The 11,689-nt window shown below is 39.2% G+C and overlaps 1 protein-coding gene across 1 annotated transcript; it reads right to left on the bottom strand.

Moving 5' to 3' along the window:
* Positions 1–3,422: 3,422 nt before the first annotated feature.
* Positions 3,423–6,524, bottom strand: LOC120108944 (probable glycosyltransferase At5g20260). The gene is made up of 4 exons (XM_039122666.1): positions 6,196–6,524; positions 5,940–6,085; positions 4,750–5,104; positions 3,423–4,154 (listed from the first exon to the last, which is right to left on the bottom strand). The coding sequence occupies exons 1-4, from the start codon at positions 6,421–6,423 to the stop codon at positions 3,492–3,494; spliced, it is 1,392 nt and encodes a 463-aa protein (XP_038978594.1). The 5' UTR covers positions 6,424–6,524; the 3' UTR covers positions 3,423–3,491.
* Positions 6,525–11,689: the final 5,165 nt, after the last annotated feature.

Below are 11,689 nucleotides of genomic sequence, written 5' to 3'. Positions count from 1 at the left end.
CGCGTATGCCACAACCTGAAGAAGATAACCAAGAAAGCTATCGGCTCTAATAAACCAAGTTAAATTTCACACTGCGACTTTTTTTTTTATTTACTAAATGTTCTTTAACTTCCCTTTGTAAGCCGGGTCGAGTAGTTAGAGGCTCAAAGTTTGACTCCATTCAAAATACTCAGACCTTAAAATTTAATTTGAGACCGATCGAGCTTTAATATCTAAGTTCAAACTTGACTCAGATAAAAAAAAAGAAGTAATAGTCGAGGTCAACTCGGCTCGACTCGAGTATTAACTGAGCCATACTTGAGTTTAAGTTCGAGCTTAAATTCGAGCCTTGATTTAATTAAAAAATATAATTAAAACAAATATAATATAATATTATATTTTAAAATATTAAATTAATAATATATATTATAAATTTTATATATATATATATATATATATATATATATATATATATATATATATATATATATATATATATATATATATATATATATATATATATATATATATATATACACGCGCGCACACATTCCCAACCTAGAATGCACCATCCGCAAATTGAACCCATATCTGCCTCTTGTTCTTTGGAGGGGCACGACCACTGCAATGCCTTCATTATCTTCCACGTTATTAGCTCAAGCAAGGCAAATAACGTTTGATGAAGGCATTGAAGATTCTAATATTTTTAGCCCATTGATTCAATTATATTTACAGAAACGCCCTGACCGGGGATGCCACGTGTTGGAAACTGAGGGCACTTTTGTGATTTGAACAAGTAAAAAACGGGTGCAATTATTTCTAACTATCTATCTGGCCCTTCAGGTGACTTGCCGTTCGAAATTAGAAACAGTAACGGCTAAAACAATAATAAGTACCAAAAATATGAGGGGACGGAGGCAATTAAATATTAGTTTCTTGTATGTTTGAAGGATTTGCAGGTGAGATTATTGATCAAATTTAGGTTTACCTGCTTCCAAAGAACTCGATTACATATCCTATATCTTAATTATTAGCATAGGTAGGGGATTATATATGCAAGATGTGTGTGTAATCCTATGAATTAATTTGCTTGCATGGGTGGGCCAGGGCATCAAAGATGGTTTGCCGCCTTTGTAGGTCCACACCTTGAATTGTCTCTCCATCTGAATGCAGCTTATGTTATGATGACAACCCACAAAGATTAATTACCTTCTAATGCTTCAACATTTTTCGTTATGATGCCTCTCCATAGAAATGTACCTCCGGTTATGATGACACTTCATAGAGATTATCTAGCTATAGCTATCTAATGCTTCAACGTTTATGTCATCATACTTCATAATTGCTATGACAAGATTGCAACTTGGGTGGATGATCTCACCAACAAGGCACCTGACCGAAAATTTTAGCTGGGGTGAGTTGGGTTGGGTTACCTCATGTTGTTTCCATATAGGGCTCGAGATCATATTAACTCGAGTTCAACTCATAGCATCTGAAAGGCCTAACCAGACCTGAGCTGGAAAATTTTAGGTCAAGTTTGGCTCTCCTTGGAGTAATGAAATTTAGTAGTGAGGTTGACAGGTTCATGTGCGCAAAAGTCTAAAATGAAAAAAAAAAAAATTATTGCCTACACTGCATACGCCCGTTGCCATACATAAGGCCAATCGCAATTGTTGGTTTCTATGATGAGGCACCGTGCTTGATGCATGAGATCAATAAAAACCAGCAGCTGCCAGAATTAGTGACTTTGTAATTCACAAGCAAAGAATTTTCTTCAACCACGAAATGCATCCGGATTCCTAGGGATTCCACTTGATTCAAGCCTCAGGTTGGAAACTATCGTCAGTGAGAGCAGAGGAAAGTGGTGTTGTTCAACAAACTCTCGAGGAAACAAAACAAAGACTATTGGGTTCACTTTTCCGTTCAACTTCTTTCTACTATTTCTTACTCAAGCCTTGGTTCTACTACACCCAAAGAGCCATGTTGCATCACTAGTCCCTCCATTTGAAATCACCAAATAATTATTGAATGTAATTAATTCATTTATGTTAATGAGCTGTTAAATATAAGTGCTTTTGATAGTCGAATGAAATTGGTCATGGGTGACTTTTTAGCAAAAAAGTTTTAAAATCGTGAACAATTTGGCTTGGCTTTGGGATAAAGGTTTAGAATGCAAGATTTTTTTTAAAAATATTTAAGAAGCACAAAATTGCAAAAAACTTAAAATTAAAAATCCAGCAAAAAAATAAAGAGAATAAGATCGTTAAAATATTTTTTATTCGTTATGTAAAATAAGTATGGTGATGCATGCGACTGCACAATAGCAAAAATAACATCATCAACACCAATATATAATATTAATTATGTATAATTTGTAATATTGAATAAATTAGACAACCCATAAATAGTTCATGAACTGAGTAATTTTTATTAATCTATAATTTATTATATAAAATATCCCTTCACTTTTTCTAGATTACCTACACCATCGTGGCTATATAAATAGATAAATGACATCAAAAACCAATTTAGAAAAATAAAGAAATTTCACAAAATCACAATCGTAGCAACAAATAATTAAAAAGAATTTCAGATGCCAATAAAACAAAAAAAAGAAAAAACCAGTTATAAACATGTAAGGAAAGGGTCACACCAAAAGAAATTGCAAGAAAAATAAATAAGAAAAAAATAAAAAATACCAACTATAAATTCATAAAGAAAATATAATAAAGTGTTTCTTTTTGGTGATTTCATATAAAAAAAATCATTTCTCTTTGTTATTCTCTCACCAATATTTAGTGAGAATAAATGAATAAATTAATAAATATTGAAATACATCTTGTGAACACAAATAGAGAAAATATCATGAAAATTTTAAGGAGAAAATATATAATAAAGCATTTCCTTTTTTGGTGAGTTTATATCACAAAAACCTTTTCTCTTTGTTATCCCTCTCCAATATTCAAAAAAATAAATTCTTAAATATAAAAAATTAAAATCATCTTCTGAAAAATAGGGAAAATATCATAAAAAATTATGAGCAAATCAATTGAAAAAAAATAGAAACCCCAGCTATAGATGGATAAGAAAATATTTCTTTATAATATTTGTGATCAGACTAGATAAATATAGAAAGGCAAGGAAAAAGTCTGCAAATAAATAAGAAAATTCAATTATTTTTAATATTATTTTCCCAAATGTGCATTGCGCATGCCTGGAAACTAGTATGGGCACTAATTGGGGATTCATTTGTTAGAGAAAACATCGGGAATCATTCAAAGTTTTCAGAATAACTCGAAGAAGAACATCAATCATAACTTCAGCAATGCCTTGACTTGAAATACTTTTAGAATTCACTTATTTCATTAATCTAATTAGAGCATCAATCAAAAGGCTTCCCTTCAGCAAGGAAATTTTATGCTTTTTTTCTGCAGAAAAGGCAATTTACATCACTTTGGATTAGAAATTTTTCATTCGAATTTGCCCATGTGTTTGTGCTAGATTCAAGATTATTAATAGGAAAGCCTCAGATTCAGCCTCCTCAGCCAAATGGAATGCAACACCATATGGATCACATCAAACCTTTTTGCCGGACGGTTCAGCACGAAGTGTCGCTGCACTTGCAGCACCCTCATCTGCAATATCCTGTATCTTCTCTCCGAAATCCCTTGGAGTATAGTCTTAATCTCTGGTATCTTCTCCACTGGTATCTGAACTGAGAACTTGCTCCAATCAAGCACATCACCAAAAGGAGGGGGGTAGTTCACAGAGATGATCACAGGGACACATCCCATAAATATTGACTCCACAATTCTCGGGCTTGCAACCTCATATCCACTTGGACACAAGCAAAACTTGGTTTTGCTCATCAATGCAGCATAGTTTAGACCCTTTGGAAGGTATTCATGCACAAGAATCTCCTGATCTTTCCCTCGCCAATGGTGGAATAGGATCTCTCTAATATAGCCGTGCGAACCGCCTGCGAAGAATGCAAGAATTGTTCGGTCGGTCAGGGATCGATGTCGGACTGGCTGCGAAAGCAGCCCATCTGGAAGGTGCACTTCAGGCAGTGTGACATCCTTTCCAAGCTTGAAACCTTCAGATGTGTTAGCATTGCAAATTACTCTTATTGAGTTCTTATATAGTTGAAGGTTGGCATCTGATAGGTGTGGAGCCTAAAATGCACATTCACAAAGGAGTGTCAGTCGTCTAATTTGTGTTGGAGTTTTTAATCAATTTATTAGTGAAATTGCATCATGTATTCATAAGTTTACACATCAAGGAATAATAAGTTAGGGGAGAAATCCACAGAGAGAGAGAGAGAGAGAGAGGAGAAAGTAGCAGCAGAAATCTGTCAAAAAAAAGCCAAGAAAATTTTGATACATTAAATATTTAAAGAATAGAAAATATGACAATTTTGTATCAAAAAGAAGATGATAATGAACAATGAGTATCCATTTATTTATGTAATAATTTGTGATTACCAAAAATCATTAGTCTATAATCCAGTAATATGAGACAAGTGCTGAATTATGTGTAGATAATTCATGAATAATTGGATCAGGAATAGTAAGAGTTTTCAACCCTGCTCTCCGTGAGAAAAAAAGAAAAAAAAGAGAAGAAAAAAGAAAAACAGCCAGGATTTGTATGCGAAGTAATATGAACTGACTAAAATGTCAATGAATCATTTAAAGAAATTTTCATAAAGTCTGAAAATGTTATTCCGAGGACTGCATGATATGAATGGCTCTCACATAGAAGAAGCATTACCCAGTCATGACAAGACACCATGAAATGATCAGCTCCAAGGCTTCGGTTCCAATAGGGATGCTTCTCTGAGACGACGCCGATGTAGTCCGCAATTAATCTCTTCAGGGGCCCCCAGTAATCACTAACTTTAGGCTTGTAGACATATTGAACAATGTTCACCACGCTGAATGGGAGAAAGAAGACATGGGCTTCATCAGGATGGCGAGCCCTGAACGGGTTTTTCTTATCTTCTATTTCACTAATGAAGTGGCCTTCAATGGCATAGATGCTGGCGCCTGGTCCCCCATGGATTATTGGGGGCTCTCCTTCCTTGTACGTCCACACCTTGAATCTCTTCTCCATCTCAATGTAGCTCCTAAATCAATCGCATCAATGTGGACACAAAATTGAGTTAATTAGCTTTACATAGTAATAGAGAATTTCGATAGCTGATGATGCTAACAGCCATTGGTGAAAGTTCAGGCAAGTTCACGGAGATCATTTCAAAGGGAAATTGTGATGTATGTGATTAAACAAACCAAAATTCTTGTGATCGTAGGTTAGGAAATAAGCACAGATCTTCCGCGGTGCACTGCAGAGTGCCATACAATAATCGATAGCTACCACATCATCCGATCAAGAAGACTGATGGCTATCAAACAAAACGACCTTATGCATCATGAAAGACATAATGCTGTTGATAGCCGTTCGCCTCCTGATGGTTGCCATCGAACACTGTGTAATATTTTAAAGTGTAAAGTTAAAAGTTAAAAGCTACTTACTGGAGCTTGAAATTGCATTTGAGCAGCGATGGTGAGAAAGAGCTTCTTTTACTCGGGGCACTGCTAAAGAACTAATTCTAACCATTATTGGAGTAGGTTGTTCTTTTTTTTTTTTTTGGTAAATGAGCAGGCTGCTCTTTTTAATAAGAGTTTAGTGCTTAAAATTCTCCACAGGGCATAAGAATATATGATTAAATAGAATGTCAGCATCCCATGAAACTACACAAAGACAAGCTTCTGTTTTTTGAGAGAATTGGGGAAAAGACCAATCCGCACCAACACGCATGCATATTGAGCAGAGCAAGACAAAATTCCTTGTCACTCTGCTTTTGTAACTACAAAAGAAGTTCCAACTTTCTGCTGATAAAAAAAGTATCATCAAGGAAATGCAACCAAGGCTATTAGTTAGAATGGTGTTCTGCTCTTAACTGATGAAAGGCATGGGCATTGCGGTATACGGCACCCCTCGGGATGAAGTCCTCCACTTTGCTCGTAGTATAATTGCGAGCAAGCGCTGCATGCCGAATGGAGTTGCGAGCCCTTGCCAGACCCTCTTCTATAATCCCCACTTTGACCTGCAAAAGAAACCATACCAAATGACTCAACCAAACTCCAACTTCTTTCTTTTATGGAGTAAACTTACACTTCTATAATATAAAGACAACAGTCTGACTCTTGTACTTACTCTTTTTGAAAGCCTAGCTGTGTCATTTGGAGGGGCTTGGAGATCCTCATGGCCTGGTGGTGAATTGGAAGTAAAGGGTGAGAAGAAGAAAGGCTCGTGGCTATTCCCCAAGCTCGAGAGAAAGCTATGGAAACCATGGAAATGGAGCTGATTGAAGATGGCTAAGGAGAGGAGAAGGAAGAGGAGGAGGAGAGGCATGAAGGAGGAATTCCAACTCATATTAGCCATTGTGGATAATCGGTTGTTAACGATGTTTTCGCGCGAAGTGAAGGAACCATGCTACCATTTATGGAGCCCAAGCTTTGAGTTCGGATCCTGTCGGCCAAAAAAATTTCTCATCTTTCCATCAATGTCACATGAAGTTAACATGCAGCGAACTATAGGAAGTAGATGATGCTTACTTTGCAATAAATCACGGAGATAATGAGGAGATGACTTTTTACAACGTGGCGTACACGGTAAAGAACTCATCGACCTTTTTTTTTTATTTCCGAATTATGAGGGAGAGCAGGAGAAGGCTGATCGCTGATCCACCTGGACTTGCAATTCCCAGGCCAGGAGGAAATTGGGGGCTCTCACATGCTATGGTGTTACGGTTTTCAATAGCAGGTATATGGGGATCTCCGACGACCCTGGTTCCCGGTGTACCATGAATGGGTTTTGTGCTTGCTTGAGATTGCAGCATATGATTGGCTGATTAAGAATGGATAATTTTTATAATGATTGACATGTTACTATCATTTTCAGTTACGAGACCCGTACGAAGATGGCTGAAGCCATGGTGGGCTGGCCTCTCGAAATCGAGACAGTTTAACATATAAATTTATTTGCTGATCTGGCTCTAATTGATGCATTTGTAGGAGGGTCTTCAAAATACATGTACACATTAATATGCATGTACTAACTTCTAATTCTCCGATAAGAAATACAATGATAGATTATCTAAATTGGAGTTATGTGTAGTTGATCATCATCTATGCTACTTAAAATGCAAAGAAAGCAAGAATTATACACTTTAGTACGTAGTCTCCTACTCAAAATAATCTTAGCTAATCTCTAATATGTAACTCCTATAAATTTATAGGAAGCGAAACTAAACTCACAATGGAGTTTTAATCATTGATGAGAGGGTAAAATTTTGTTATTAGAGTGAATGTGAGAACGGCATATGTTTCATTTTGAGAAGAGAAAAAAACTATATATGTTCTTATTTGGGAGATGTTTTCATACCTTATATTTTTTTTGAGTCATTCACAATTTTGACTAGATGGTTGTAATTTAAAATTTTAAATGGTTAATACTAGAGAACTAGATTTGACCGAGGTGGTGAGTTTACCTCAATGAATCGATCCAACTCTATTAAGAATATGAGATTAATCTGAAGGTTACTCTTTATTCCCTTTAGATTAAAGAGGTAGCAGTTTGGAAAAATTGAACCTTAACATATATGACTAACTCAATATTAATTAGTTACACACCCAAGAATTTTTGGAAGAAAGCGTGGCTTTCAGCCTATTACATCTTGAAGAGGGTATTTTTTAAGGATAGCAAAACGATATCTTTTGTGATTTGGAAAAGCAGAACTCAAAGGATAGATTACCTTAAAGTATGAAAGTGCCTCTATAAGTGTAATAACCCAGTTAAATAGCCCAATCCTGTGGGCTTGTGGGCTGGCCCGAAGAGGCCAAGCCCAAGCCAATTCTGTGCAAAAGCCAGTTCCGTGGGCTAATGGGCCGGTCTAAGAGGCCAAGGTCCATTTGCAATCATAGCAAGCCCTGTTGCTTGCGATTAGGAGGAGAAGAAGACTCTTGATCAGAGTCTTTTTCCTCCTCCGGTATCGCTAGACTTCGGAAGTCCTAAGGCGATCCCAACTCGAGGACTTCCTCTATTTAAAGCACCTTCCTCCTCCTTCAATTTTCACCACCAGAATCGTCGGAAATCGCCGCCGATTTCAAGTTTTCTTCTCTGAGTCTCCTCCTTGATTCCTCATTGGATCTTCACCAGACTAAGGTAGGACTAAGCTGCTCTTCCTCTTTTCTTCTTTCGGTCTTCTATCCATGATTTCCTTTGATTTTGATCCGGTGAATCGTCGGAATTTCATCCAAAAATAGGGTGTCCTATTTCGGCCCCTTTTCTTTCAGGTTTCGCCGCTGTCGGCTACCGAGTTTTGCCAAACTTCACCACCTTCTGAGACAGCTGAGGATGTGTGGCCGTCGGTCAGGGAGATCGGCCGTGATCTATGCCGAGTTTTCCATGATTATGATCCATCTTCTTCTTTCCTTCTACGCGCCGGCCGACCACCGTCGCTAGTGGTGCCATGGCCGAAGAGCTGCCAGTGGCCGTTGTTGGAGGGGGTTGGGCCGCCTTGGTGTTTACCACCCTCGGATCCGAGAAGAAAGGGAGAGAATTGTTTTGCAAAAGAAGAGGGAAATCCAACTAAACAAATCAACTATGATGCAGACTTGATATTGTCATGTTTGTGTTCATATTGAGCCATGCTAGCTTGGGTTATTCTTGGGTACTATGGTTGATGGAGTAAGCCCCCAGGGTGGCTTTTGTATAGGCTGGACCAATTCACTATTGGGTTAGACAAGCTTGACCGAAGAAACTTCGTTAACCTAATTTTTTCGGGCATAAATTTGTGGGTAGAAGATTATCTGTGGCCAAAAGGACATCAGGCACAAAACAAAACTTCATTTGAATTTAACTTCCTATCATGCACATAGAGGGGCTTTAGTTTTCTTCAAATACAATAGGGAGAGAAGATTAGTGGTAAAATTCTCTGCAAATCAGACTATTAGATTCTTTGCAAGCCAAAATCAAGCCTGGCTATTGATAAAATTGGGATAGCAGTGATTGGTCTTTCACTCTTATCTTTTTGCAGAGCTGATGATTACACATGGTAGGCCTAGACCGCAGGGTTGCTATGGGCTCAAAGAGCCATTTTCCTTGTTCTAGGCCCACCCACAACCAGCCAGTTCAGCTCTACCTAGCATAAATAATATCTATTTCTATTGTTTCCATCAGAAAAGCATTCATTCAGATCAGAGCCTTCAAAGAGCAGCTAGAATTATAATATTACTTACTTGTGGAAAAAATAACTAAGAAAGGGGGAAGGACCACCGAAAATCGAGAGCAAAATTTGTCGCGAAGTTCGCCGGGAAGCTCCAAGAACACTCGAGGAGAAGCTCGAGGACAATAGAAATGGCGGCCGGATATTCTAACCTCACCGCACCATGCTTTGCTTGCTGGCCACGTCAAGACACGTCGACCAAGGACTACGCCTTGCTGCCCCAGCCATGCCTGCAGATAAGGGCTATACCCTACCACACCCGCCAACGCCATGCCGTGAACAAGAATGGCCCAAATCGTGTTGTTGCGAGATGAAAGGACTCACCCTCGATCGTACTGTTCCCTTTCCTGCGTCCAAACTGCGGAAAGACGAATCGAGAAGAAGAAGTAGTAGAGAATAAAATCAAATCTTTTGCAAAGACAATAATTTTACGTGGTTTACCCAATACGGGTTACGTCCACGGAGGCCACACACACAGATTTCAATATATTCAGCAAGGGTTACAATGATCTCTCTTCCAGTTGGAGATTGCACACCTAGGGCTTACAAGAGAGATAGAACTCCAAAAGAAAACTCACTACAGCCGCTCTCATCCTTCCTAGGGTTCACAAAAAAAACCTATTTATAGGTTTTCAACACATAAGGAAACTTCCCTACAAAACCCTAAGTCAAAAAAAAAAAAAACTGATCTTGCCACCGTTTCAATCAATCTCGTGATCAGGAGTCGACTCCTCACTTTCAGGGGTCGACTCCTGATAAGTTCGAGTCGACTCGGACATCCTCGGGTCGACTCCAAGTATCAGCACCGAAACTGGCACGTTCTGTCTTTCTGAGAGAGTCGACTCCTGCAGAGCTGGAGTCGACTCCTGCAGGACTGGAGTCGACTCCTGCAGGACTGGAGTCGACTCCTGCAGGACTGGAGTTGACTCCTGCAAGCAACCCAGAAAACTGCTCTCTGTTTCTTCACTGTGGCAGATGCGAGTCGACCCTCTCATCCCTAGGGTCGACTCAAGCTTCATAGGAGTCGACTCCAGCTCTGCAGGAGTCGACTCCATTCAGTTGGCACAGACTTTTTCAAGCAAACTTGAGCCGAATTCAATTTGCAGTCGTTTCGAGTTTCGAGGCACATTTTTCTCAACAATCTCCCACTTGCCGAGAAACAAGCCTGAAGCAACCGTAACCCCATCAGCAACATGATCTCCAATCATCCTCCATGTGTGTGAACCTCTGTCTTCACTTCTAGCTGTGAAGACCAACAGAAGATGCACATATGTGCAACTTCTCAAGAGTAACTACCTTTGTCAACATATCTGCTGGGTTGTCCATTGTATGTATCTTCTCTAGCCGGAAAAAATCTTCTTCGAGGAGTGACCGAATAAAGTGATATCTGATATCAATGTGTTTGGTCCTTGAGTGAAAAGCAGCATTCTTTGCCAAATGTATAGCACTCTGGCTGTCGCTATACAACTTCGCATCGCCTTGCTCCATGCCAAGCTCTTTCATCAAACCTTGTAACCAAACCATCTCCTTGCTCGCTTCAGTAAGAGCAACGTATTCGGCCTCGGTCGTAGACAATGCTACAATCTTCTGTAGTTTCGAAACCCATGAAACTGCAGCACTTTCCAGCGTGAACACATACCCGGTAGTACTCTTTCTGCCATCAATGTCTCCAGCCATGTCAGAATCCACGAAACCATATAGGCAAACATCAGGACCACCATAGCATAGTCCTAAGTCTCTGGTTTCTTTCAGATACCGCAATATCCACTTCACAGCTCTCCAATGCTCCTGGCCTGGATCGCTCATGTATCTGCTCACCACTCCCACTGCATGGGCAATATCCGGTCTCGTGCAAACCATGGCATACATAAGGCTTCCGACCGCTGATGAGTAGGGTACATACTTCATCTCATCTCGATCATTCTGCGTAGTCGGACACTCCTGCTTTGATAACTTGAAGTGTGCGCCCAGCGGAGTACTCACAGCTTTAGCCCCGTCCATATTGAACCGCTTCAGCACCTTATCAATGTACTCTGCTTGAGACAACTTCAACGTTTTAAGCTTTCTGTCCCTGCTGATACGCATCCCAAGGACTTTCTTGGCTTCACCCAAGTCCTTCATTGAAAACTCCTGGGATAATTGTTTCTTCAGTTTCACAATCTCTCCCATGTTGGCACTTGCCACCAACATATCATCTACATACAGAAGTAGAATGATATATGAGCTTTTCAATCCCTTAAAGTAGCAGCAATGATCACCATTACACCTCTGAAACTCATTCTTCAGCATAAACTGATCAAACTTTAAGTACCACTGACGAGGCGCTTGTTTCAACCCGTACAAACTTTTCTGAAGTCGGCACACCCAATCTTTCTTCCCCTTCACTACATATCCTTCTGGCTGCTTCATGTAGATTTTCTC

This window comes from Phoenix dactylifera, unplaced genomic scaffold, assembly GCF_009389715.1.
Source record: "Phoenix dactylifera cultivar Barhee BC4 unplaced genomic scaffold, palm_55x_up_171113_PBpolish2nd_filt_p 001658F, whole genome shotgun sequence".
NCBI lineage: Eukaryota > Viridiplantae > Streptophyta > Magnoliopsida > Arecales > Arecaceae > Phoenix > Phoenix dactylifera.
Note: the sequence above shows the minus strand (reverse complement) of the source record. Positions and strands in the feature narration are given on the sequence as shown.